This window comes from Vombatus ursinus, unplaced genomic scaffold, assembly GCF_900497805.2.
Source record: "Vombatus ursinus unplaced genomic scaffold, bare-nosed wombat genome assembly UNPS02014159.1, whole genome shotgun sequence".
Taxonomy (NCBI): Eukaryota; Metazoa; Chordata; class Mammalia; order Diprotodontia; family Vombatidae; genus Vombatus; species Vombatus ursinus.
The window spans coordinates 934,449-961,380 of NW_020953937.1; the positions used below are offsets into that span (position 1 = coordinate 934,449).

Consider the following 26,932-nt stretch of genomic DNA (forward strand, 5'->3'; position numbering starts at 1 on the left):
CAGCTTCAGATGCTTCTCACTGCATGAACTCAGGGCCTGCTCAAAGGACTCAGCTTGTCACGAGGTGTGGAGGTAGGCCTCAACACTTCCTCCTTCACATGCTGGCCAAGCACAGAGCAGAGTAGGGCCATTCTGCATCTCTCCCCACAGCTGGTTTGCAGCCCACCACTAACCCCCCGTGAAGTGGCCATGCCTCTCCCCCATTCCGTGCTTATATTTTCATCTTCTCAGAATCAGCCCAATGCTTTAGCCAGTCAGGACAGCTTTGAGTCTCGCTACCCAGGCCACATGGGTCATTTACAACAATTTTAAACTACACAAGGCCAAGTGCAGATCCCCGGGACACACCCTGGAGACCCCTGGCCGACCCCACGTGGAAGGACTTACATACTATCACTGCTGTGGTGATTCCAAAACATGACCATCTCTCTCCCCATTCCCTCCAACAGCATGAGACTGCATCAAATGGTTTGCTAAAACCCAGGTAAAAGACAGCTCTGGATCGCAACCCTGGCCCAATCAAGAACACCTTCCTGAGCATGCAGCCCCCTAGTAACAGAGCCAGGCTGCTGGTCTTTCTGGCCACTTACCATTCCTCTACCAGGAGACCGGCTGGTCACATCCAAATGCCAGCCTTCCCTCCTTAGAAAACGGAGCCATTGCAAGCCCTGGCCCATTCCCAAGTCTTGGCCACATCTGCCAATGAGACACAGAGGAGGCCAGCCCTCCTCAGCAGCCTGGGAAGCCAGCAAGGTGCCCTTGACTCCTGTCCCATCTGGTCCAAAGACCACTGACCCCACCCCAGTCACTTGGGATTGTGGGATCTTTAGCAGGGATTCTGTCCTACTTGCAGCCCTGAGCTCTGCTCTCTGACAAGCCCAATCCCCACTTGGGTCATCATCCGTCCCCAGTGACTTCTCCCCAACCCTGGCTGGGCTTCCTTAGCCCGGAAGTCACCGACTACACTCTAAAACACACTCCAGGCCTAACCTCTCAGGTGCTGTTTGCCAAGACGGGGACGTCTACTCCACCAAGCAGGGATGCAGGGTTACCCAGAGTTACCAGCAGCTGAACTGGGGCTGGCCCAGGGCCACACACCAGCTCCACACTCTGCTCTGCCGGCCTCTACCACACAAGTGTCCAAAGGTCGTGGTCCCGGACGCCTGCCCCCCGGCCCCCTGCCCCGGTCCCCAGGGTCCCTTGGCCCACTCCTCCTAGGCCTTCTCTGCTCCTGGCTTTGCCCTCTCCCCCCAAACTCAAGAACCACACAGGGAGGGACAATCTGATGGCTCCATTTATTGTTCTCAACTCCCCCTCCCCCAACCTTGCCTGGGGAGGGCAGATGAGCATGGCTTCCCCACCGGAGGAAGGGGAGGGAATAGAAAAGGGAGAAGGGGAAAAGGACCGGGAGGAGGGAGAGGGGGAAGAGAACTAAAATAAAATGCTAAATGAGAGAAAAGGGACTCCTTTTCCTCTTTCCTCCCCCCCTTGGCTCAGGGAGGAGGGGAGAGATTTCTCCCCTTCCCTCATGGTTCCTCAGATAATGGGGGGGGGGGGGTGTCTCCTCTGACTTGGTCTCTCTCTCTCTGTCTTTTGGGCCCAGGGAGGGGAACAGGGTGGAGGGAGCACAGCACCAGAGGATCTGCCGTGGCTCTAGCCCTCGTGCCCACAGGCCCCAACTCCCCATCTCAGACTGTGGGGGAATGTGCCGCTCTCTTCCCCTGCCCGCCACCCGTCATTCACTATGTCTAACTCCTGCCGAGTGTCTCATGGTCTGGCTCGATTGCGCTCTCTGTCTCCCTCCCAGCCCGAGGAGCCCTTCCCCCCGGGCCCCGCCGCCCCTACCGGGCCCGGCACTCACTACACCGGCCCTCGTCCACGACCCCAGCAGCCACGTAGTAGTTCTGCCCGCAGGCCTGGCACACCAGGGGTGCCCCCACAGCATGGGTCTTCTTGTGTCTCCGCAAGGCCGCCCCCTGGCCGAAACCCTCGCCGCACTCCACGCAGATGTGGGCAGGCTCCTCCCCAGCCGTGGCCTCCTCCCCATCCTCTCCCTCCTTCTCCTCCTCCCCATCCCAGCTCCCCAGCCCGTGCTGGGCCCGCTGGTGGGCCAGGAGCTCCGAGCCTTGCGTGAAGCCTTTGCCACACTCCACGCACACATAAGGCTTGAGAGTTGGGGCTCGCCGGGGCCGGGGCACCACCCCACCGGCGCCGACTTCCACCTTAATCACCCTCTCCCCCACCTCCTCCTCTGCCCGGGCTCGGCCCGAGGCCAGCCCCCCACCATCCCCGGCAGCAGCCACGTCTCCGTCCTCCACCGTGGATCCCCCCATGGAGGCGGCGGCGGCAGCGGCGGCGGCGGCGGCAGCGGCAGCGGCGGCGGCCACCTCGGCCTCCACCTCAGCCACCACGGCAGCTCTGGCTCTGCGGGCAGCTGCCTTGCCCTCAGCGGCCAGCTCAGGGTGCAGCCGCAGATGGCGGGCCAGGCTCTTGGCCTGGCTGAAGCCCCGGCCACAGCGGGGGCAGACAAAGGGCTTGAGGCCACTGTGGGAGCGCCGGTGCTTGGCGAGGCTCTTGCTCTGAGTGAAGCTGCGCCCACACTCGGGGCAGGCGTACGGCTTCTCGCCCGTGTGGATGCGCTGATGCTGCATGAGGTTGGAGCTCCAGCTGAAGCGCTTGCCGCACTCAGAGCAGGCATAGGGCTTCTCGCCCGTGTGGATGCGCCGGTGCTGGACCAGGTGGGAGCTCTGGGAGAAGGTCTTCCCGCAGTCGGTGCAGGCGTTGGGCCGCTCGCCCGTGTGCGTGCGCTGGTGGCGTGTCAGCTTCGACCAGTGGCTGAAGCTCTTGCCGCACTCGTTGCAGATGTAGGGGGCCGGTGGGCGCGGCCGGCCCCCCGGCCCCGAGGGAGGGAGGGGAGGTGGCGGCGGGGAGGGCTTGGGAGGGGGCCAGCTGGGCTCGTCCTCGTCATCGTCCAGGAGGAGGATGTCCACTGGAGGAAGGAAGGAGGGAGGGAGGGAGGTCAGAAGGAGGGGCCGCCTCGGGGGGCCCAGGCGAGGGCTGAGGTCCTTTCCGCCTGCCCCCTTCCGAAGCGGGAGTCGCACACCGATCAGACTGATCCCCAAGGCCCAATGCCGTGACCCCAGCAGTGCCAGGAGCCTGAGCCCCCAACATTACAGAAACACAAACAGCCCCAGAGAGGCCTGGGGCTTGCTTGCCAAGGTCCGATCTATCGAGAGTGGGGAGCCTCAGCCCGGCCTCCCTCCAGAGACGTCTCTGCTCAGGGGGGAGAAAAGGGCCCTTCCCACGCAGCGGCACAGCTCTCCCAACCCCCGAGTCCCCATTTCCTTCACCTGATACGCCCTGGGCAGCGTTCCCAGCCTCCCTAAAACACGACATCCACTTTTCTAATGGTTTTTCGAGTACAAGCCTTTCCCTCCAGCACGGTCATAGCCCAGGTGCAGTGGAACAGCTTGTTCCAGGAACCCATTTTATGAAGGGGACAGAAAAGCTAAAGCAGCTAGAGAAGAGGCCAGGCCAGGACACTGGCGGGATCTCCAGTTCTCTAGAGGAAGCCCCCTGAACCCCGGGCAGAAGAAGGTGGCAGGGAGCAGAGCTGCCACAAGGAATTTCCCAAGGGGCGTAGGCTGTTTTGGGAGGGAATGAATGACCTTCCCCATCACTGCTGGTCAAGCTGGGGAAACCTGAGCACCCAGAGCCAGGAAAGTAAGTCACCACGAGCTGGCGGCTCCTTCTTTGTGAAGCCTCAGCCAGCCCGAAGGCCCTTCCTCTGAAGCCTGAGAGGGGGAGGAGTAGGGGAGTAAGAGGGGGGAGGGAGGAAGAGGAGGGGAGAAGGGGGGGGGGGAGGGGGAGGAGGAAGAGGGAGAGAGGAAGAAGAGGGAGAGGAGGAAGAGGAAGAGGAGGAGGGGGAGGAGGAGGAGGGAGAGGGAGAGAGGGAGAGAAGGGGGAGGGGAGAGAGGGAGAGGGAGGGAGAGGAAGAGGAGGAGGGGAGAAGGGGGAGGGAGGGGGAGGGGGAGGAGGGAGAGGGAGAGAGGAAGAAGAGGGAGAGGAGGGACAGGGAGGGAGGGAAAGAAGAGGAAGAGAGAGAAGGGAGAGGGAGGGAGAGGAAGAGGAGGAGGGGGAGGAGGAGGAGGGAGAGGGAGCGAGGAAGAAGAGGGAGAGGAGGGACAGGGAGGGAGGGAGGGAAAGAAGAGGAAGAGAGAGAAGGGAGAGGGACGGAGGCAAGGAAGGGGAAGCCGCGAAGGCAGAGCACCAGAGGCGGGGAGAGAAGCGGCAGCCCGGCCCGGGGGTCCCCTCGGCTCCGTTCCAGCCCAGCCCCGGCCCCTGCGCCCTGACCTCAGTCCCTCCCCCCGGCCCCCCGGCCCCCCGGCCCCTCCCCCGCTCCCCCCCAGCCCCCCTCACCCGGGTGCTCGCGGCTGGCCATCTGCTGCTCCGAGGAGTCCAGGGGCTCTGGGGACCAGTCTTCCTCCCGCAGCTCCATGCCTGGGGCCCAGATCCTGGGGGCGGGGACGGAAGCCAAGGGACAGTGAGTGGGGGGGGGGGGTTTGGTCCGAAAGGCGCCCGGGGGAAACTGAGGCTCGCCCCGGCTGCCGCGATGGGGCCGTCCTGCAGAGTCAGGGTAGGGGGGGATGGGCGCGGGGTGACCTTGGCCCAGTCACTCCACTCCGGAGGACTCAGTTTCCCTCCGGAACCCGACGGGGAAGGGGCGAGGCTACGGCCCACCCAGTTCGGGCGGGGCCCAGAGGGGGAACTGAGGCTCGCCCCTCCCCCTCTCGGCCTCAACTTCCCCCTGGAGCCTCTGAAGAAGCTTCCGGTCTCGAGGCCAGGCCTGGCCAGAGGGGGGGGAGGGGCAGGGTCACGTGTCACTCCTGCCCCTCCCCTCCCCCAACATCCGCAGGAGGCGGGAGCGCGCACCAGGAGGAGCCCGCTACCTGGGCGCGCGCCCCCGAGCGGGAACGTTACCCCCGCCCCTCCCCCCCCCCCCGGGGCGCCCGGGCGCCGCCCCGCCACGGCCCTCCCCCCCCCCCCCGCGCGCGCGCGCCGCCGCCCCCCGGGGGGGGGGGCGGCCCTCCCTCCACCCCGAGAAGGGGGCCCTCTCCGAGGAACGCGCATGCGCGTCCCCAGGCGCTCCCCTCCCCATACCCCCCCCCCCCCCCTCCGGCTCACCGGCGCGGTTCCTGTTCCTGTCCGTGTAGGTCGGGCTGGGGCTGGACTCCCGGGGCCGCCGCCGCTCCGTCTTCCTCCTCCTCCTCCTCCTCTTCCTCCTCCTGGTCCTCGCGTCTCTTCCTCCTCTTCCTCCTCCTCCTCCTCCTCTTCTTCCCTGACGGCGGCGGCGGCGGCTCCTCGGGGCCCGGGGTCAGGGGGACGGCTGGGCAGACCGGAAGTGACCCTGACGTCACGTCCGTCCCCTCCCCAGGCCCCGCCTCCCCCGGCCGCAGGCTCGCGGGCCGCTCCAGGGCTCCGGGACCGAGGCCGCCTGCTCCCCCGCGGGGCCGTCGCCGGCGCGTCTGGGCCGCGGGCCGCCCGGGGGCTCCGCTGGCCGGCGCGCGGGCGGTGTCCGCACAGGCCCCGCCCGGCAGCCGTTTCCGGGCCGCTCTAGGACGCTGAGTCCTCCCGCCCGCGCGCTCAATGGGCGGGGGCGGGGCGGGGGCGGAACCGAGTCCGAGGGGGCGGAGCGTCCGCCTCTCCTCGCTGCTCGCCCAGCCCCGCCCCCTCGGCGAGCCGACTTTCCCCCCCGCGGATACAAAGTATAGGCTGAGGGGCGGGGCCGGAGCCCAGCGGCTACTAAGTAGCTCCCGCCTGATGTCACCGCCCGGCGCGGGGCCCGCTGCCCTGGGAGCGCTGGGGGACCGCCTGGCCAAAGGTCTGGAGGCGGGCGATGCGGGACTCGCGGAGTGGGAAGGTCTCGGGATGCCCGGCTGAGAGCCGAGCTTGTGTCTTCTCCTGACGCCCTGCCCGTGCTATTAGGCCATGCGATCCTAGCGCCGCGGGCAGGCCTCCGTCCTGGAGCCCTCAGTTTGGCCGCTGTCCCGGGAAAGGAGGGGAGACAGTGGCAAGACTAGAGGTGTGGGTTACTTCCCGCCTCCGACCTCTAGGGACCTCGTCGGTAAAATGAGGGCATCGGATTCCATGGCCCCAGTGCCCCTCTCAGCTCCCAGGCTAAGACCCCGTGACTTGAGGTGGAGGATAATTCAAAGTTTATTTCGGTGACAAGGAAAAGGGAATGAGCAAAGAAAGGCCTGGCCTGGCCTGGCCTGCCGGAGTTGGGGCTGAGCGAAGACCTGGTCACTGCTTGGGGGGGGGGGGGGGGGGGGGAGGGGGGACCGGGGAGGAGGGCCCCAAGGGTCCTCCGGCGGCGGGGGGGGGGGGGGGGCTGTACAGAGAAGTTTGGAGGAGCGGGGCTTGGGGACAGACATTGGGAGTTCTGCCTGGGGGAAGCTGGCCTCCACATGTCTAGGAACCATCCCCTGGAGCTGTCCCACAGGCAACTGGTCATACAGGTGTCCCAAAAGGCTCACTATCCTGAGATTTGGGAGACATTGTAAAGGGCTGCAGCTGACGGGGAGACAGAATCGGGAGTCCTTGACAATCAAGGTCCAACTTGAGCCCCCGAGAGTTGAGGAGAAGGGGCCCGGGCACCTCCGTGTAGTGCCCAGGGAAACGCTGAAGGACGGAGGAGGGGCAGGCAGTGGATACCATCAGGAAGTTAGACCCGAGTTCCAATCTGGCCTCAGATGCCAGCTGGGTGACTGGGCAAAGTCCCAAGTCCACCTCAGTTCCTTCATCTGTAATATGAGGATCACAGCACTGACCCAGAGTGGTTGTGAGGATGAACTGAGAAAATGAAAAGTGCTTAGGCACTATTAAATGCTGGTTGTTAAGACTGTCCTTGAAGGTGACTGAGGTGGGGTCAGGCAGCTGAGGCTCCCGGGGCATCTACGGGTCATTCAGCTCACTGTTTTTTCACAGAGGCTTCTGTCGGTAGCTTTGGTTTCCCAATGAAATCAAAGGCCCAGTTTTTATCCCGCTCCCCCTCCCTTCCACTTTTCCCTCCCAGAAAGAAGCGGAAAAACAGTTCTGCAGTTAGCCAGGCTGGCATTGTATGCAGGGTTCCGTCCCCTCGGTTCACCACCTCAGCAGCAAAGGGGGAGAGGGGAGCCCTCTGCGCCACCAGCTCGGGGCTCTGCCCCCCTCACTTGGCATCAGGGCGGCCTCTCACTTGTCTTCCTGCTCGGAGGGCACAGGAGGAGGCATGTTCCCCAGTCAGCGGGCACTTGCCTTGTTTCTGCCACTGGCCGCTACCCAAAGGACGACCACACAGATTTTACGAACAGTTGTTAGATACCCTCTATGCCCAAGACCTGAGCCTAGAGACCAAGTCAAGAGAACACATTCTTCTGGGAGGGAGACTAGGGGTCAGTCACTGTCTCTCTAAACTGCTGCAAGCTTCCTGTGGAACTCTAGTGCTCTGGAATCTTTCCGAAGGACCTGAGGAGGAGGAGCCCCGGCCCCTGAGCTGGGTACCAAGGTGGGCAGAGGGAGAGGAGATGAGCTCCCTGGGCTGGACCCTGAAGGGAGAATGAGCTGAGGATTCAAGGAAGGAAATCTAGGCCTGTGCTTTATGCTAAGGAAGGAGGAAGGAGACCGGCAGGGACTCCAGTGGGGTGAGACACAATAGAGAGAAAGAGGCTGCAGGCTTGGGGACACAGGCAGGCAGGAAGCTGGAAGCCCGTGCTGGTGGGCAAGGAGGGGAGAGTGCCCAGAGCGGAGCCCGTTCTGGGAGGGGGGGGCCCTGAGGGGGAGCAGACGCCTCCATTTGCTCACCCACTTTGCCACTGGGCCTAGCTGAACATGCCCACACGGTCTCTCCTTTTAAGGGCTCCACTGGCTGCTTCTTGGGCCCTCGGCCTTCCTGAACCCCTCCCACACCTGGGGACAGGGTTCTCTCCCGGACTAGCCTCCTAGCTGATCCTGCCTGAGTCCCCCAGATCTCTCCTCCCCCAGCTGCTAAAGCTATGGCCGACTGGCCATGTCACCGGAGAGTTAGAGGTGCCTTCAGGTGCTGGGACGATGGGGGGCCAGCATTCCTGCCCCTCACATTGCTGTCTCTGTTCTTCTATAGCTTCACAATAATTATCACTTTGTAAACGGGGTCAGGAAAAGTCTAACATACCTCAAACAAGAGAACAGCTACAAAGTATCTTTCAGGTTGTAATTGTATCCCCAGGGCTTAGCACAGTTCATGGCATTTCCTAAACTCTTAGTGAAGGCTTCTTGACTTCTTTCCATGGTCTGATCAAGAACAGGCCCATTTCTTAACCAGCACCCTCAATCCCAAGGCCCTCCATCTCTTCCAACAGATTGCTCCCACCACCGTCCCACACCTTACTCCTCTTCAGCCTCTCCATTCCTGGCTCTTCCCTGCTACTCTCAAACATGCCCAAGTCTCTCCCATCTTTAAAAAGCCCTCCCCAGACCTTACATAGTAGAAGCTAATAAGTGGGTGGTGATTGTTTGACTCCAGTCACCACCCTCTCCAATCCTTCAGTCCAGTGGATTAAGTGGATGTTGGCTCCTTAAGAAGAATCCAACTTGAATTCTTCTCTTTAGCTCAGAAAGCTCTTCCCAACTGGATTCCAGCCTGCTCTGCCAGTCTTATTTCTCCTCTTCCTTTACATTACATTCCTTCCATCCTGGCACACTTTTGGCATCTCACATACAACCTGCTATCTCCCATTTCTGGACTGCCCCCATGCCTGGAATGCCTTTTCTCTGCCTCTCAGGATCCTTTGTTTCTTTGAAAACTCCCCTCAAGCCCCACCTTCCACAAGATGCCTTTTCTTAGCCCCAGGAACTAGGCCCTGTCCTCCACCCTCTCTCCACCAATGTGTATTTATTTTCTATGGAACATACCTATACACGGTGTCTACCAAAAGAATGTAAGCTCCTTCAGGGCAGAGGCTTATTTTATTATCTAGGAATTCCCGGAGCCCAGCACAAAGTATGCACAGAGTGGTAAGCAGTAGGTACTCTCTCATTAAAGTTGATCAATTCATTGCCCCAACCCACTCTCCCCTAAACTTCTTTATTTCTGGTTAGCGGCTTCTGGACCATCCTCTACTCTTACTTATGCAAGGTACACAATCAATAGTCCCGTCTCCTTTTTAAAAAAGAGATTTTATTGATCTTTTGTTTTCACATTCCATAGATTTACCCCTGTAACCTTCCCTTCCCAGGAAGCAATCCTGTAAAAGAAAAGATTTTTTTTTTCCTTAAAAGAAACAAAAAAGGTGAAAAGAATAAAAAATAATAAAATCTATCAACATATTGAAAAAAGTCTGTTTTTACATGCAACATCCTGCATAAAGGCCTCTCACTTCTGTGGAAAGAGAAGAGAGCTCTTCTTCTATCTCCCCCCCTTTTTTTCCCCAGTATCTTTGCTTTTTCTTTTCTTCTTTTTTTTTTATTAATTTATTTTGATTTATCAACAATCACTTCCATAAGCTTTTAAGTTTTAAATTTTTCTCCCCCTCCCTTCCCAAGATGGCTCACAATCTGATATAAGCTATACATATACATTCCTATTAAACATATTTTCACATTAGTGATGTTGTAAGGAAAAATTAGAACCAATGGAAGGAACCATCAGAAAGAGGAAACAAAACAAAACAGAAGAAAAAAGAGCAAATAATATGCTTCAATCTGCATTCAAACTCCATAGTTCTTTCTCTGGATGTGGATAGCATTTCCCATCGTGAGACCTTTGGACATGTCTTAGATCCTTGCATTGCTGAGAAGGGCTAAGTCTATCAACGTTAGTCATTGCACAACATGGCTGTTGCTGGGAACAACGTTCTTCTGGTTCTGCTCACTTCACTCAGCATCAGTCCATACAATTCTTTCCAGGATTTTCTGAAGTCTGCCTGCTCATCATTTCTTATAGCACAATAGTATTCCATTACATTCATACACCACAACTTGTTCAGCCATTCCCCAATTGATGAGCATCCCCTCAATTTCCAATTCTTTGCCACCACAAAAAGAGCTGCTATAAAGATTTTTGTACATGTGAGTCCTTTTCCCATTCTATATTCTTTGGGATACAGACCTAGAAGTGCTATTGCTGGGTCAAATCCCCTTCTTCATAATTACAGGTCAAGGGCCCCACCATCCTCTGGGTCCTTCAAGCTCCCAACCTAAGAGTCATCCTGGACTCCTCACTCTCTCTCGCCCCCCAGATCCAATACGGTGCCAAGGCCTGGCATTTCCCCTCTAAAACTTCTCGTCTGTTTCACCTCTGCAGCATCTCTTGTCATCTCACCCTCTTGTCATTTCACTTCTGCAACTTCCTTTGTCATTTCACCTCTGCAATATGTCTTGTCTATTTCACCTCTGCAATTTCTCTTGTTATTTCATCTCTGCAACTTCTCTTGTCTATTTCACCTCTGCAATTTCTCTTGTTATTTCATCTCTGCAACTTCTCTTGTCTATTTCACCTCTCCAACACCTCTGCAACATTTCTGCAATGTTCCCCCCTTCCCTTCTCTGATATTGCCCCCACCCTGGTGCAGGCCTTCAGTCCCCTTATGCCTGGTCTATTGCAATAGCTGCTTCGGGGTTGGCCTGCCTCAAAGCCTCTCCCCTCTCCAATCCATCCTCCACTCAGTTGCTGAAGTGAGAATGCCTGTGTGCTCTCTCTCTACCCCACCCCCACTCAGTCAGGTTCTTTAGGAATCTGCCTCTATCTCTCCCTCTCCTCCCCATTCTTTATGTCTCTGTCTCTCTGTCTCTCTTTCTCTCCCTCTCTCTTCCTTGTTTTCCCCCTTCTTTGTCTCTCATCTCCACCTCTCCCTCTTGAGTCTCTTATATAATGTCTCTCTCTTAAGAAATATTTATTCATTAGCTCTTCTGAGCAATGCAATGATCTAAGACAATTCCAAAAGACTCATGATGGAAAATGCCGTCCACATCCAGAGAAAGAACTATGGAGTCTGAATGCAGATCAAAGCATACTATTTTGTCTTTTTTGTTGTTGCTCGTTTTTTGTTTGTTTGTTTGTTTGTTTTTGCTTTTTCTTTCTCAGGGTTTTCCCCTTTTGTTCTGATTTTTCTTTCACAACATGACTAATGTGGAAATACGTTTAATATGATTGTACATGTATAGCCTATATCAGATTGCATGCCATCTTGGGGAGGGTGAAGTGGAGGGAGGGGAGGAAAATTTAGAACTCAAAATCTTATAAAAGCAAATGTTGAAAACTAAAAATAAATAAGCTAATAAATTAATTTTAAAAAAAGAAATATTTGTTCAAAGGTGAGTGGAATGGAAGTTGAGAGGGAGCTGGGTGCCCTGCTGGGCACTGCCAGCATTGAAGGAAAGAAGCCTGAGGACTGTGCTAGGCCTTCAGGGCAGAGAAAGGAAGAAGGGGATGGGGGGCACGGCACTAGGAGAAAAGAGCTCAGAAGCCCCAGGCTTGGTACTGATGAGGTGCTTGGGTGCCTGTGCTTGGATCCTAATTTCTCCCTGGCCTCAGAAATACTATCCCTCCAGCCCAAGGACCCTGTCTCTGGCAGTGACTCATGAGTGGGCCCAGTGAGGCAAACCATCTCTCCCTGTTACCAGAACAAGCTGACCTCTGTAGAATTTCCCTTGTACTATCTTGTATCAACAAAACTATCCTGTACTGATTCCCACAGTTACCGTGTATGATGCAGAGGTCGAACTTTAGACGTCAATTCCTGAAACTATCTTGTTAGCGACATAACAGAACACAAATGTACCCTTTAGCAACCCTCTCATCCCCTGCCCCTTTCCAGCAGTGAATGAAGTAGTTACGTGTTATCACCTAATTAGCATACTTGCCACATAATCCACTACTTTTCCTATGTAAGCTTTAGCAGCATTCCTGTTAGGCTGCAAGTTCCCTAAGGAGCTCTGCCCTTCATGGCAGAATTCCTTAAGGACCCCTGCCCGCTGTATAGCATAACAATAAATCTTTGCCACCTCGACTTAAAGAATGCTTGAGCCTGTGAATTCATTCCAGACCATCCCGTCCTATACTCCAGTCCTTGAGGGGTCTAAACCCCTCAGACAGCAACAGTACCAAGAATGGACAGCACATGGCTGGGCTCTGGTGGAAGCCTGAGAGGGAAGGTCCCCTGGGACAGACAGTTGTGCTTCCAAAGTTGACTGTGTCACCACCCTACTCAAGAAGCTGCCATAGCTCCCTCTTGCCTCTGGAACCAAGTACAAGTGCCTAGATTTACCTTTTAAAAATCTTCACAGCCTTGGTTCTGTTGTACTACATGGCATAATTACTTCCCCTCATGCCTTCTTCCAGCCAAATGGGCTTTATTCAGGCGGCAGCTAGAGCATGCAGTGGATAAGAGCCCTGGGAAGGAAGTGCTATAGTTATCTCCTCTTACATATGGGGAAACTGAGGCATGAAGGAGGCAAGTAACATTCCCAGAGTCACATGGCTAGTATCTGAGGTATGATTTGAACTCAGGCCTTCCTATTTCCAGGTCCCACATCATTTAGCTACCAAATAGGAAGGAGGCCTATGTCCTGTTCTGAGCAGCTGGCTGGGGGCAGTGGATGTGGTGTCCAGGAAGACACCCCCTCTGGTGTGAGGTCTGCTCATCCACCTGTGGTGTGACCCCAGCCACCTCTCCCCTGTGGCTCCAAGAAGCTGGGGCACATGCGTTGGCCGCACCCTCTCGCAGACATCTCAACCAGGCTGAGAGTGACCCCCAGGCCTCTGAAGGGTCATCGAGTCAGGGGAGGGGTCTAGGCCTCCCCAGAATGGGTGGATAAGAACAATCCATTCCAATGGCCACGAAGGCGGCTGAAGCAGGCGCTTCGCGGCGCTCAGGGTTTGGTCAGTCACTGAAGATGCCAAGGCCATCCCTTGCATCCCAGCCATTCTGACTTCTGCCCTGCCACTTGATGACCGGAGAAAAGAGTGAAGCTGAGGACTCTGGGCAGCTCTGCCGCACTTCAAATCAATTCAGGGCACTCAAGAAGATGATGATGAGCAGGGGAGGAAGGCTCCATTTGCAGGCTGGGAAAGGCCTTCTTTAAGCCAAGAAAGAAAGGCAAAGACAAGGCCTGGGAAGGTGTTTCCATCAAGATAGATGGAGATGGAGAATCTGCCAGGGAGCTCCATGGGAACCGCACCTCTCCTAAATCCCTGACAAAGGGCATTGCCTCTGAGGACTGTGTTATCACCTAATTAGCTCCATGGGAACCGCACAGCGACAGGGAGCTCACTCCAACAAAGGAGTTCCGTTTAGCTCTAACTGCTGAGAAGTGTTTCCCTCCACTGGGGCTGAGGATGACAGGAAAAGGGAGTTCTCTTCGTTTGGGGTTTCTGGGGAGGTGGGAATGGATGGGGCCCAGAAGATGGGGGACGGTTTGGCCACAAGGCATAGAACCCCAAGGAAAGGATGAGGGGGCAGGCAGCCACTGCCTAAGGTGAAAAGGAAGGTCCCCGGCTGGTCTCCCTCCTCTCTCACTTCAGTTATCTGGGAAAAACAAGGGGCATCCACTGCCCCCGCCCCATCCCTCCCGAGCCCCAGGTTTCCATGACTGATCCTTGTCCTGGCCAGGCTCAGGCCTCAGTGTACCCATCGCCACCTGCCCCTCCCCCGGCCCATCCAGCTGGTGGCTGCCAGCTCCACAGCCTACCTCCCTCTATACTGCCACCATCCCATCCCAACATCTCAGCTCGCCCCAACCGGATGGCCCTGGCCAGCTCCCCTGCCAAGCCATGATGGCCTGGGAGCCTCCAGGAAGAGGAGTGGAGAACAAAGCTAGTCCCTCTTCCTCCTCCTCCTAGGGACAGCCTGGCACCTACTGGGGCCCGGCTCTCATGTGTCATTGCCCCCTCCCCCTCCCCCTCCCTACAATCAGCGCGGCCAGTTCTCACACGGCAGGGCTCTGGGGCCAGCCCCCACCTGGGCCAGGCCCTCCCCCGGCCCCGCAGCCTTCCAGGAGGACCCAGGGGAGAACAGAGGGCCCTCCCTCCCTCTCTCCACTCCGGGCTTCCTTCGGAGCTCCGTTTAAATCCTGCCATTCCTAACCCCCCTCCCCTCCCCCCACCCCGCACGAACCACGTGCTTCCCGTCAGGATGGGGTGCCCCAGGAGCGCGGGGAGCTCCCTGGCCTTTCTTTTTGGGGGGGGTCTTTCTCTATCCCCAGCATCCAGGACATGGCTGGCCCACAACAGGCGCTAAGTAAATGCGTGCTGACGGAAGAACTGAGATAATCCAGTCCAACCTCTGCATCTGACAAAAGGGGAAACTGAGGCACAACGCGAGGAAGGGCCCCCAACTGGGGGGATTGGAGACGGAACCCCAATCGTCGCTCACATGTCCCGAGTGCCGGCCAGTCCGTCAGAGGGCCTTGCGGGCCAGGACCTCGGGCTCTAACCCCGGCAGAGATCGGCGGGCGGAGGTCTGCTCAGGCCCCAAGTCCAGGCGCGGAGGTGGGAAAGGGGCCCGAGACAGAGCGGGCGGGGCCGTGAAGGCCACGGTCAGCGAGTGGGCTGCGGTCCCTGCTCGCCAGCCCTCGGCAAGATGGGGGTGACACCAGGCCCAGGGTCGCGAGGCCTACCGGGCTCCCCGCCCCTCCCCCTCGGTCTTCTCCGTCACCACCCCCACCTGAGGGGGCGGGGCAGATTGGGAGTAGTAGTCAGGACGACCACTCTCCCTGCCTCCAATTGGCTGGGACTTCGAGCGCCGCTGCTCCGGATTAGTCCAGACCCGGGCCAGGCCCCGCCCCGCTCCCGTCTCTCCTCCACCGCGCTATCACCCTGGGGCCCCAGCTTCCGGCTGAGCCACCTCCTCCCCGCCCTCCCTCCCACTCCGGTCTCCACGGCAACCGCCCCTCCTTCCCGGGCCCCGCGGCGCGCGCTTGCGCCTTCACCAGCCTCCCGGCCCCCTGCCTTTCCCGGCCCCCGAGTCGCGCGCCTGCGTACTCCTCCGCATTCCACGGCTCCCCGCCTCTCGCTTAAGGAAGGCCTATGGGGAGTCAGGCTGCCGCGCGTGGCTTCCTGGGAAGTGTAGTTATCGCGGGGAACTGATGGCACTGCGCCGCAAAGGCTGCCGGGACATGGAGTCCTCAGTGTGCTTGTGCGCATGTGCGGGAGCTTGAGGGGGCTTTTGGGGGCGCGCGGGCGGGCGGGGGGCCCAGCGGTGGACACGGACACGGACACGGGCACGGGCACGGGCACGGGCGTGGACCCCGACACCGAGTCGGGCGCGGGCTCAGAGGGAAGTGGGCGGACGGACAGACGTGCCCGCGGTGAGCGACCTGGGGGTGGGGGGGGGGGGCAAAGGGGGGGGGGGGGGGGCGGCGGGGGGGGGGCCCCCCGCCTCTTGGACCCCAGATCCTCCTCCCCTCCCCCCTCCCCCGCCCCACGCTCTCCCCCTTCCCTCCATCTGTCCCTCCCCCTTCGCTACCCTTCCCGTCTCCCCCGCCCCTCCCCCTTTACTCCCCCTCCCCCTCTGCCCCGACCTCTCTTCTTCTGCCCCTCCCCCTTGTGTCTGCCTCTCCCCCATCATCCCTCCACCTCTCCCTCTTCGCCCCTCCCCCACCCCAGTCCTCCCCTTCCCCTTCCCCTCTGCCTCTCCCGGTTCCCTCCTCTGCCCCTCCCCCTTCACTGCCCTCCCTTCCACCTGCCCTTCCTCCTTTCCATGGCCCCGCGTCCTTCTGCTCTTCTCCCTACCTCTCTGCCCTTCCTCCGATCTTCCTTGAAGCCCCCCAGTTCCCTCCTGGCCTCCCTTCTCCCCTCTTCTTTTTCCATCTGCACTGTCCTCCCCCCAGGCTCAGTGGAAACTGAGAGCTTGGGTTCGATTTCTAGCCCCACACTTAATAGCTGTGTGAACCCGGGCCTCAGTTTCCTTATCTGTAATATGAGGGGGTTGGGCAGCCGGGTCCAAGACCTTTCCTGATCTGGATCTGAGATTTTCAGGCTCACACCCCTGGCAGTGGGGGAGGGGCCCCCTCTGAGAGTGCTGGGGGACCTTGAGCGGGGAGGCCAATGAGAGGGAGAGCTGGGGAAGGAAAGAGCCGAGGACGCCCCCACCACAGGGGAGCCAGAGCTCAGGTCTAGGGGAAAAGTGTGACCTTTGGGCCTCAGTTTCCTCAAGTGTAAAAAGAAGAGGTTTTTGAGCCCAGCCCCGGGGGCCTGGCACTAACGGGCAACCTCTTCCCCCAGGCTCCATCCAGCTGCTGCGCCCAGGACAGTGGCAGCCCCTCCATGGAGGTCACGCCCCCCCTGCTGCCCCCCCAGGGGGCCCCCGTGAAACAGGAAGCCCGCGCTGGGGAGGCCTTGGCCCCTGACTCGCCGTGGTGCCGCTTTCGCCACTTCCACCTGGGGGATGCTCCTGGCCCTCGAGAAGCCCTGGGCCTGCTCAGGGCCCTGTGCCGGGACTGGCTGCGCCCTGAGATCCACACCAAGGAACAGATGCTGGAGCTGCTGGTGCTGGAGCAGTTTCTGAGTGCCCTGCCGGCCGAGATCCAGGCCTGGGTTCGGGGCCGCAGGCCCGAGACCGGCGAGGAGGCTGTCAGCTTGCTGGAGGAGCTGTGGGTGAGCCAGTGGGGCGGGGAGGGCAGGCCAGGGGTCAACTCTGGCCTCAGACTGGGCCAGTCCCTTTACCTCTGGGTGCCTCAGTTTTCTCATCAGGACACTCCGACGAACCGTTGCTGTCCCAGGGCTTTTGCCCAGCCTAGTCAGGTCGGCCAGCCGGCTTCATCCCTGCCCTCTTCAGTAGCTCAGGCTCTGTTTCTGCTTCACAGACAGAGGGCAGGAGGGAGGACACAGACCTCGCACCACTCCCTGAGAGGCCGTGGGCCTCCTCTCCTTGGAGTGACCCCAATGCCGGCGTCGGAGGCAGCCGCCTGGGGGGACCTTGACCCAAGGTGTTGTGCTGAACAGGGGTGACTGTTCTGGCTCTTAGGGGAGACAGCTGAGCCCCAGGCCTTAGAAGAGGAGGCAACACCCCAAAATAGAGAAGGGGGTGACTGGGAGTTCGAACTGAATCTCGTACTGAGGATTCCTGGGGCTCCGGCCTGGGGAGTCTGGCCATCCTCAGCACTGCTTACAGAAACCAAGTTGGGATCTCTGTCCTTGGCTGGGCCTGGGTGCCCTCCTCCCCGCCTTCCCCTCCCCCTTCCCACTTCCTTTCCTCCCCCCTCCCCCTCTCCCCTTCCTCCCCTCCCCCCACCTCCCTCCTGGTGCCTTTACCTCCAAGACTCCACCTTCCCTAGGTGTGTGGGTTCTTCTTGAAGAGGTGGGAGCCTCCTTTTGACTGATCATACCCAGTCCCTTTCCCAGATCTCAGGTGCCCCAGGCAGAAGGGCCCCTGCAGAGGGGCGGGGTTGCAGGCCCACCCTCGGTGGAATCTCCATCCTTCATTGAAATCCTCCCTGAGCTTCCCCTTTAGAGAGGAGCCCAGGGCTGGGCCATCGAGCTGACAGCCTCTGGTGACTCGTGGTGGGTGGGAGGCGTTCTCCTCATTCTCCCCCTGGAACTTCCTCCTGCCTCTACCTAGGAGCAAGTCCTGCAGGTCTGCAGATTTCCCGGCCTTCATCTCCTGAAGCAGAGCACTGACTGCTCCAGAGCCTGGCCTGGCTGTGGCCTGGCCTTCTTGTTCTCTCTCTCTCTCTCTCTCTCTCTCTCTCTCTCTCTCTCACTCTCACCCACACACACACACACACACACACACACACACCCTCCCTCAGTCCCCCCTTCCCCCACTCAGAATCTCTAGCTTCCTAAGCCTCAGCGTCAGTGGTGTCTCCTCCAGGAAGCCTTCCCTGCTGCTCCCCTCTGCACGATGCCTGCCCATAGTGCCTTGCTAGGGGTCTGGTTTTACTTGATGCCTCTTGGCAGGCACATCTTTTCTCTGATAGAAGAGAAGCTGGAGGTCAGGGTGGATTTCATTTTTTCTCTGTCACCCAGGGCCTAGTACATGGTAATAAATGCTTGTTGATTGATTGATCTAACCTGATTTCTGGCCCGCTTTGAACCGTGGGCAAGGCACTGTGCTGAGGTGACCGTCGTGTCTGTGGCCCTTCCCCCAGAGGGGCCCTCGTCCCTGCTGTCCAGAGCTGATCCCAGCCCTCCGGACAAGGACGCTGGGCGTTGGGGCCCTCCTCCCGGTCAGTGCCAAGTTCTCCAGCCAGGCCCCAGGCTTCTCTCTCGTTCAGACTTGGCTTGTTGTCCTAGCCTGGCTCCATTGGGTCGAGGCCTCATTGTGTCATCCAGGGCGAGAGCTGTCTCTCCCAGCCTTGCTGCCCCCACTGATGTGATGAGTGCACCTGGGCCCCTCCCCCAGGAATGCAGGGGTCCCTGCGCTTCCTGTCAGCCCTGGAGCCTGGGGGCGGCCAGCGCTTGATTACTTTCACTTGGCTTCTCTGCCGGGCCAGCTCCATGTTAATCAGGGTTGTCCTCTCTCCCCCAGTGGTTCCTCATTCATCTCCTCTTGAATGTCTGGCATTCCAGGCTCTCCTCAGCCTCTTTCTGCCTTTGCAGCCTTATCTCCCCTTGTCGCCCTCCATCGCCCTCCTTCCCCATCCCTCGTTAGTCGGAGCTGGCCTGGGGCTGAACTTCCCTGGCCCTGTGGTTAAGCTTCGCTGGAAGTGATGCCCATTCTTGGACAGAAGGCCCAGCAGTGACCTTCCCCCCAGGCTGCTGCTGTCCCCTGCACCTGCATGGAGGATTTTCTGCCTGGGGGTCTTAGCCCCTCATTGGACTGGAAGCTCCATGAGGCCAGGGACCATGTCTTTTTAAATTTTTTGAATAAATTTTTGTTGCTGTCTTTTGTTTCTGCATCACCAGGATGAGAGCCATCTCTGATAACACATCTCCATTATAAAACTTTGAGAGACGACCAGTTGAGAGAGAGACAGAGAGGCTGAGGTGTGCTCCCTGCCTCCGGGGCCTCTCTGGGATGCCCAGGAAGTGGGACGCCCTCATTTTTTCCCACTTCCTTCCCTCCCGCCTTCCTGCCGTCTGTGCACACAGAAGTTGTTTGATGTCACATGCTCAGGTTTGATTGGTTTCTCTTTGTCACCTGGTTAGGCCCAGGGCTGTGAAAGGGACGGGATCTCTTTCTCTTTCCATTTTCAGAATTTTGTGATCTTGACGCATGCAGGCCGGTTTCTGCTGGACAGCTTTGGCCCTTTCCCAGCCTTCCTGGGCTGCTCTCTCTCTGTCTGTGTCCTGGGAAGTAGTCTGTGCCGTGGCAGCCAGAGCCCCTGCTGGCCTGGGCGGGGCTGGGAGGTGGGAGGCCCAGACTGGAGTCACAGCGCAGCTTCTTTCACTGCGGGACAACTTGGCAAAGACGCTTCTCCTCCCCTCGGTCCAACAGTAGTTTGGCTTGGCCCTCAAAGTCCCTTCAGCCTCCCTGAGGCAAATGTCAGGATGGGGGGAATGCCCAAGGGCTCTTGGAGAGACAGAAGTGGGCTGCTGGCAAAGTCCTTTCCCTTCCCCAGGTCTTAGTTTCCTCTTCTTGGGGGCCAGGCCAACAAACATTCCTTTGGCATCTGCTGCATGGAGGATGAGAGTTTGGATAGCCCTGGTTAGACAGTGACAAGACAGGGTCTCTCCCCTCGGGTGGCCTGCGGTCTAGGAGGGGGACTGAGGCCAGGCTCCGCGAGAATGCCCACCCATGTTGTCTGTGTTTCCTCCCGCCTTCCTTGGGCACGAAGTGTTGGAGGGCCAGGGCAGGTGCAGCCGCGTCCTGAAGTGTAGGATCCACAACCTTGGTTCTGTTCCAGGCTTGGGGGTGGGGCTGGGTGTCCCCCAAGAGCGTGGATGGCCCGGCCCACCATAGGCATTGGATGGAGGCCCAGGAAGTGAGCTCAAGGCCAGCCCCTTGCCAGCTTATCCGTGTTCTCCCTCCGTGCAGGGTTCAGCTCTGAGCCCCCTCCTCATGCCTGGAGCACAGGCCTTTGTGGCTACTGCCCACGGCTGCCGGAGCGGGCCTTCCTGCCTCCTGGGTCCTTTCTTTCCTTTTCTTTTTTTAACAATTATTTAATTATTTATTTTTAGTTTTCAGCATTCACTTCCATAAGATTTTGAGTTTTAAATTTTCTCCCCCTCCCCAAGACAGCATGCATTCTGACATAGGCTCTACTTATACATTCCTATTAAGATATTTTCCCATTAGTCATGATGTAAAGAAGAATTAGAACTGATGGAACCGTGAGAAAGAAACAGCAAAACAAAACAACGAAGGAAAAGGAGAGCAAATAGTCTGTTTCTGTCTGCATTCAGACTCCACGGTTCTTTCTCTGGACGTGGATAGCATTTTCCATCACGAGGCCTTTGGAGATGTCTTAGCTCCTTGCATTGCTGAGAAGGGCTAAGTCTGTCAAGGTCAGTCATCGCCCAGCGTGGCTGTTACTGTGGATGACGTTCTGGTTCTGCTCACATCCCTCAGCTTCAGACCATACAAGTCTTTCCAGGTTTTTCTGAAGTCCGCCTGCTCAGCATTTCTTAAAGCACAATAGTATTCCGTTACATTCATATACCACAACTCATTCAGCCGTTTCCCAGTTGATGGACATGCCCTCAGTGTCCAGTTCTTTGCCACCACAGAAAGAGCTGCTATAAACATTTTTCTGCATATGGGTCCTTTTCCCGTTTTTAGGGTCTCTTTGGGACACAGGGTGGGTCCTTTCTTTTCTGCTTGGAGTGGGCTCCCAGAGGGTGCTGCCGGCCCCCGGGGAGGTAAGGGAGCCTGGGTGCTTGTGCTGGAAGTCCGCAGGTGAGCTCGGCTCCTTCTCTGTGCTCTGTGCCTTGGGGACCGTGATGCCTTCCTGCTCTTCCTCATTCTCATTTACCTTCCCCTCTAGGCATCCTTCTCCTGGGCCCTTCTCTTCTAAATGCTTTGTCATCTCTCCAGACTTCATCCAGAGAACCCTTCACTATAGCAGGCACTTCTGCACAAGGCCCACCAAAGAGGCTTCCGTGCAGACGCCGTTCCCCGTGCCCCCACGCTGCCCCAAATGTAATCTTGGGCCCTCCTCGCAGTTTAGAAGTCTCCACATCACCCTCATTGTCCACTGTTGGGCCACATTCGACAGCTAGTGCACTGTGGTTGGACTGTCTGACCTCCAGGGTCCCAAGAGAGCATTTTAATTAGGCTTCAAAGCCCAACCTGGGGATAGACTGGACAGCTAAAAATGGCAAGAGGAGATGTCTCATAGAGGAGAGAAGTGTGTCCTTTGGTCAGAGTGTAGTGTGGCTACAAGGTTAGGGGAGCCCTTGGGGAGGGGAGGAGGGGAAAGCTGCTGGGCTTTATGCCCCCCACGGGTTCTGGCCCCATTTATAAGATGCTTCCCCAGACAGAGGCCCCTTCCATGGTCAAGGGAGCTCAGGGAGGCTGGCGTGGATGCTGTGTGGGAAGGGCTTAGTCCGGGATACAGCACCCAGCTAAAGAAGGTGCAGTGGGGGTGCCAGCCAAGAAGTGAGGCAGTCCCGGCGCTCCGGGGGCTCCCCCTCTGATGAGCAAAGGTCTCAGCTGCAAGTCCTGGGGCCAGGGTCCTGAGCAGGGAAGGGCCCAGGACCCAGGGAACGAGAGCTTTGGCTGTCCAGCAGCTCCCCCACAGGGGCTCCACCCCAGGGTGAGGATTGGTTGTGTCCCCATTTTCTAGATTGGGACATTGTGGGCCAGAAATGAGGTGGGCCAGGCACGTTTGCCTGGGTTGGAGGAAGAGACCTAGGAGGGAGGAAAGGCTGGGTCCCAGAGTGGTCGAAACCGGCCTGGAATGCATCGTGCTCAGAGGGCCAGTGACAGACGAGAAATCCGTGAGGGACGGTGCCGGTCTGCGAGCCTGTCATCTCACTGGAGCTGAGCCTGCAGGGCCAAGGCCCCATCACCCTTCCCCGCACAGTGAGAATGAGGGACTTTGTGCTCCCTCCCTGGGAGGGCCAGGGGAGAGCAGGGCCCTGTGTCTTCATGCTTAGATCCACCTGCTGAGGCTAGGACCCAGGTTTCTGTCATTCATAGCTGGTCCTATCATCCCCCCGCCCCCCGCCCCCCGCCCAAAAAAAAGGCTGTAAGTCATTAAGAGCCTTTTAACAGTGTCTGAGCTGACCCTTCTGATGTCTGAAACCTCCCCCTCTGCCAAAGAAGGACTACTTACTAAACAGGCTCTCCCACCGTTTCAGGGGCCGGTGGCATCCCAGGATCAGCCCCAGGAGCTCAGGGGACAGCGAGAGGTGACGGGTGCTGCTGGAGTCCCCACCGGGAAGGAAGATGGCGGGATGATGTCACTAGGTGAGAAGCAGCCCCTTCCCCACTCCGCAGGTTGGAGCAGAGACCTGGAGAAGAGGAGAGGCAGGAAAGTGGGCCTCAGAGAGCCCCTCGTCTTGGGTCAGGCAGACACAGACCTTCCCCTTAGAGAAGCTTGATAGAACGCCTCGCCCCGACCCTTAGCCCCGGCTCTGCGAGAACCCTCTCCCCGGCTCTACCTGGTCCCGTGGCCTGCCGCATCACTCTGGGTTTCGCCTTGGGCCCGTCTTCGTCCCCTTTCCCATTCCTACCCTAACAGAAACCCCAGATCCCCGGCTGTCCCTGACCCCATACGCGGCTCAGCCACGGACAGTCGTCCTTCCTAATGGGAAGCTTGTGTCACTGGTCCTGACACCACCTCACCCTCCATGCCGCGTGCAGCCCCAGACCTGAACCCCGCCTAACTCTCAGGGCCCTCCCCGATCTGCTGCATCACCTCCAGCTTCTGCTCAGGCGACCTCCAGGAAGGAGGTCGTGCTCTTCTGAGGCCGCCATTGCGGAGCTCCTGTGGTCAGGATCCCCTTCCTGGGCCCGTCTGAACCCTGCCTGTGTTAGCAAGCCCTCAGTGACTCCTAACAGGAGCCTGGTGCCCGTCAATGTCGTGGGCTCAGGCCGTGTGGGGATCTTCTTGGAGGGGCAGACTGGACCAGATGGCCCCTTCCTGGCAGTCAGTGAGCTGACCAGCATTTATTACGCGCCGCCTCCATCCCTGGCTCCGGCCTCTCGGTGGGCAGTGAGGAGAATGCAAGACATCATGGAGACAGGCTTGCCCAAGGTGTTTGGCGGCAGACCGAGGCCAGGGCCCGGGGCCTCCAAGCCCAAACTGGACCCTTTCCCTCATGCCGTGTCCCGGCCCCGCTCCTTCCGTTTGCAGATGGCCCAAAGCTGGGAGGGCGTGGGGAGCTTCCAGAAAGATGAGGGCATCAGGGTGAAGCTCACAAGGTCAGATTGATGTCTGGGTTTAAGAAACGCAGTCCACGCCGTGTTTGTGGAGTGGCCTGGCCTGGTAGTCCAAAGACAAAAGTAAAAAGCCTTGCCCTCCAAGTGCCTGCGCTCTTTGCACCGATGCTGTGTGTATGACGGAGTTAGGACAGAGGAATTGGAGAGGGAAGGTCAAGGCGGGTTGAGGAAGGCAGGACTTTATCTGGGATGGGAAAGAAGCCAGCAGGTGGGGGGAGGGGAGGGAGAGCCTTCTCCGCCTGGGGAACAGCCAGAGAAAACGCCAGGCTGGGAGATGGAGGGTCTCATTCGTGGAACAGCCTGGCTGGCCCAGATTGGGTCCATGGCAGGGAGTCAGGGTAAGAAGACGAAAGGTGGGGAGAGGCAGCTTAGGGAGGGCTCTGAGCATGGCTTGGCTCCTGGATGTCGGGGAGCCACTGGGGGCAGTGGGGAGGGCGGTGACATGGTCAGACGGGGGCCTTAGGGTGGACCTGGGGGAGAGGCCTGAGGCAGGCAGGCCCCCCAGCAGCTCTCGCAGTAGTCCAGCTGTGAGGGCATGAGGCTGCACCAGGCCGGAGGCAGGGGCACATTGGAGAGGTGGCACAGACCTCGGCACCAGGTTGGATCTGGGCATGAGAGCAAGTGAGGAGGCGTGGTGTTGCCCTGGACGGTGGTTGGGAAGGTGGGGGAGAAGCAGGACGAGCCCAGGCCCTCTTCCCATCTCTCCCATCTCCCCCTGTGTAGCCTGAGGCCTCCACCCAGGCTTTGCTAAGACCTGGGTAGATGCTCCAGGCATCCCCCTTGTCTCTGCTCCACGTGACCTGTCCTCGGCTGTCGGTCACCCCTGCCTCCCCTTCTGTGGCATCGGCTGTGCCAGGATCACCGGCAGCTTGCCTTGTGCTGCCTCTCGCCTCCAGGTGCCCCCTCTACCTCCTCTCCTGTCCCTCTCTCTCCTCTCCTGTCCCTCTCTCCCCTCCTGTCCCTCTCTTTCCCCTCCTGTCTCCCTCTCTCTCCTCTTCTGTCCCCCCCTCTCTCCTCTCCTGTCCCCCTCTCTCTTCTCCTGTCCCTCTCTTTCCTCTCCTGTCCCCCTCTCTCCTCTCCTGTCCCCCTCTCTCCTCTCCTGTCCCTCTCTCTCCTCTCCTGTCCCTCTCTTTCCTCTCCTGTCTCCCTCTCTCTCCTCTCCTGTCCCCCCTCTCTCCTCTCCTGTCCTGTCCCTCTCTCTTCTTCTGTCCCTCTCTCTCCTCTCCTGTCCCCCTCTCTCCTCTCCTGTCCTTCTCTCTCCTCTCCTGTCCCCCTCTCTCCTCTCCTGTCCCTCTCTCTTTTTCTGTCCCTCTCTCTCTTCTCCTGGCCCCCTCTCTCCTCTTCTGGCCCCCTCCTCCTCTCCTGTCCTTCTCTCCTCTCCTGTCCCCATCTCCCTCCTCTCCTGTCCCCCCCCGTCCCTCTCTCCCCTCTCCTGTCCCCCCTCTCTCCTCTCCTGTCCTGTCCCTCTCTTCTCTCCTGTCCCTGTCTCCTCTCCCTGTACCACTCCCCTTGCCGTCCCTCTCTCATTTTCCATGATTCCCTGGGCACACAGGCTGGCTGTTTTGGCCCCAAGGGCAGAGTTTGCTTGGTCTTCTAACTTCCCGTCCCTTTTGGTCTTGGTATGGGCTCCCTGGCGGTCAGCACTTTTGTCCTTCTCTGTGGCAGAGAAGAGGAAGACCAAGCTGGAGGTGAGCAGCGGATCCCTGGCCAGCATCTCATCCCTGCTCCTGACCCTCAGGCCTTTGTCACAGATTTGCCATGTCCAGAAACCTGTACACACGTCTGTCTGTGCATGAGGGGCTTGGGGGCTCGCTGGACCTCCGTGCCTCCGTGCCGGGCTCTTCAGATGGGTCTTATTTCTCTTCCTCAGTGGTTTTGTTTCCCCTGTGTTTTCTCAGGGGTCACCCTGGTGCTGTTTGACCCGGGGGCAGACCTCAGAGCAGAGGCTGGCGGGGGGGGGGGGTGGTACAAGGGTGCATTTAGGTGTCTGAGTTCCAGGTCCCTTCCTTACGTGACGTCGTAACGTGGGCTCCTCTGCCCTCGCCCCTCATCCTTCTGCCCTCCATGCCCCTGTCCTAACTCCTGTCTCTGCTCCAGCAGGAGGCGAGCCACCCTCGGGAGGCATGAGTGTGAATGCTGCCCCAGCCCCCGGAGCCTCCTCGGAGCTGCCCCGCCCCTACAAGCAGGAGCCTGGCAGCCCCCCGCCCCTGCCGTCACTGCCCTCCTGCCTGCCCTGCTTCCTGGGCCCAGCAGCGGCCGTGGTGGCTGCGCCCGCGTCATGCCTTGAGTGTGGCAAGGCCTTCCTGAAGCCCGCCCACTTGCTGAGACACCGGCAGAGCCACTCGGGCGAGAAGCCCCACGCGTGCCCGGAGTGCGGGAAGGCCTTCCGCCGCAAGGAGCACCTGCGACGGCACCGGGGCACCCACCCCGGCCCGCCCCCAGGGACCGGACCCACGCCCCCCCTGGGCCTGTGCGCAGCTCCCCGCCCGGCCCGAGAGAAGCCCCACGCCTGCCGCGACTGTGGCAAGACCTTCTACTGGCGGGAGCACCTGGTGAGGCATCACAAGACGCACTCCGGGGCGCGGCCTTACGCCTGCTGGCAGTGCGGCAAGGGCTTTGGGCGGCGGGAGCACGTGCTGCGCCACCAGCGCACCCACGGGAGGCCCCCGGCCCCTCCTGGCCCCAGCGCGGTAGGGGGTGGGCCCTTTGCTCCGTGGCCCGTGGGATAGAGTGCTGGCTGCCCACCTGGCCGTGGGCCGTCACAGGCCGCTCCCTTCTCCTCCTCCTGCCACCCCGGCCCCCAGATCGGGCCGCTCTCAGGAGGCGAGGAGAGAGCCCCGGATGTTGGGGCTGACAAGGAGGGAGGGGGAGAAAGGGCCTGAGAAGAGAAGGCCGGGACGCAGGGGCCGGAAGGGGACTGGACGCTGGTGGTGGAGGCCAGAGGCCAAGGGCCAGACTTGGCTGTACCCGGGAGGACGGGCCAGGACAGGTGGACAGTCACCCTTGGCCTGTCCTCACAGGCTGGGAGCAGATGCCTGCCCCCCACCCCGCCCCAAAATAGGATTTGAAGCCAAGAACACAATAAAATCATTGAAGCTGTGTGTAAAAGGCCAAGTTCAGAGTCACGCCCCGTCTCAGGCCTCTGAGGGAAAGGTCAGGTGTAGGAGGGGGTATGGGGGAGCGTAGCAGAGCTGGAGGCCTCAGCCTGACTGTGGCACAAAGGCCCATCGGAAGGCCCATCCCTGCCCTGGCCCCTCAGGCCTAAGTGCGTGGCCCCAGTTTGGGGTCAGAAGGTCTGGGTTCGGATTCCAAACTCTTCCCTTTCTGGTCTGTGTCCAGGAGGGCTGCGTCGGCCAAGGACAGGGCCCTTCACCCGAGGCACAAGGCAGCCTCATGCCATTTGGAGGGATTGCTGCCATTGGCTGAGAGGGTCTCAGAAGATTTCATAAAGTCTGAAACTTGGGCTTTTGAAAAACAAATTTTCAAGTAGAAAATGGGAGAGCGACGTGGGGCAGCTGTTTGAAAAAGCTTTGGTAATTGTAGCCGATGGCTCACAACACGGAAGCCTCATCATGATACGGCAGCCAAGAGAAAGAGAAAGCAGCCCCTGGCCCACGGACGAGGACACGAGAGGCCTGGAGCGT

General features: G+C 59.1%; 2 protein-coding genes across 3 annotated transcripts; one reads left to right on the forward strand and one right to left on the reverse strand.

Moving 5' to 3' along the window:
* Positions 1-1,517: 1,517 nt before the first annotated feature.
* ZNF787 (zinc finger protein 787) lies at positions 1,518-5,419 on the reverse strand. The gene is made up of 3 exons (XM_027859166.1): positions 5,185-5,419; positions 4,420-4,514; positions 1,518-2,989 (listed from the first exon to the last, which is right to left on the reverse strand). Exons 2-3 carry the CDS (start codon positions 4,496-4,498, stop codon positions 1,842-1,844), a joined length of 1,227 nt encoding a protein of 408 aa, XP_027714967.1. The 5' UTR covers positions 4,499-4,514; positions 5,185-5,419; the 3' UTR covers positions 1,518-1,841.
* A 9,843-nt stretch (positions 5,420-15,262) lies between these two features.
* On the forward strand, positions 15,263-26,396 carry ZNF444 (zinc finger protein 444). 2 transcript variants are annotated; one of them, XM_027859167.1, is made up of 4 exons: positions 15,263-15,324; positions 16,241-16,612; positions 22,205-22,313; positions 25,386-26,396. In XM_027859167.1, the coding sequence occupies exons 2-4, from the start codon at positions 16,283-16,285 to the stop codon at positions 26,015-26,017; spliced, it is 1,071 nt and encodes a 356-aa protein (XP_027714968.1). In that variant the 5' UTR covers positions 15,263-15,324; positions 16,241-16,282; the 3' UTR covers positions 26,018-26,396. The 2 variants fall into 2 exon arrangements, with proteins under 2 accessions (XP_027714968.1, XP_027714969.1); XM_027859168.1 differs by lacking the exon at positions 15,263-15,324 and having other exon boundaries at positions 15,667-16,612; positions 25,389-26,396.
* Positions 26,397-26,932: the final 536 nt, after the last annotated feature.

Excerpts from the sequence above, each read along its gene's own strand:
- ZNF787 (XM_027859166.1), bottom strand. The coding sequence starts at position 4,498 with ATGGAGCTGCGGGAGGAAGACTGGTCCCCAGAGCCCCTGGACTCCTCG. Across the intron at positions 2,990-4,419 it reads GGCCAGCCGCGAGCACCCGG|TGGACATCCTCCTCCTGGAC; the intron begins GTGAGGGGGGCT and ends TCCTTCCTCCAG.
- ZNF444 (XM_027859167.1), top strand. The coding sequence starts at position 16,283 with ATGGAGGTCACGCCCCCCCTGCTGCCCCCCCAGGGGGCCCCCGTGAAA. Across the intron at positions 16,613-22,204 it reads GCTTGCTGGAGGAGCTGTGG|GGGCCGGTGGCATCCCAGGA; the intron begins GTGAGCCAGTGG and ends CCACCGTTTCAG. Across the intron at positions 22,314-25,385 it reads TGGCGGGATGATGTCACTAG|CAGGAGGCGAGCCACCCTCG; the intron begins GTGAGAAGCAGC and ends TCTCTGCTCCAG.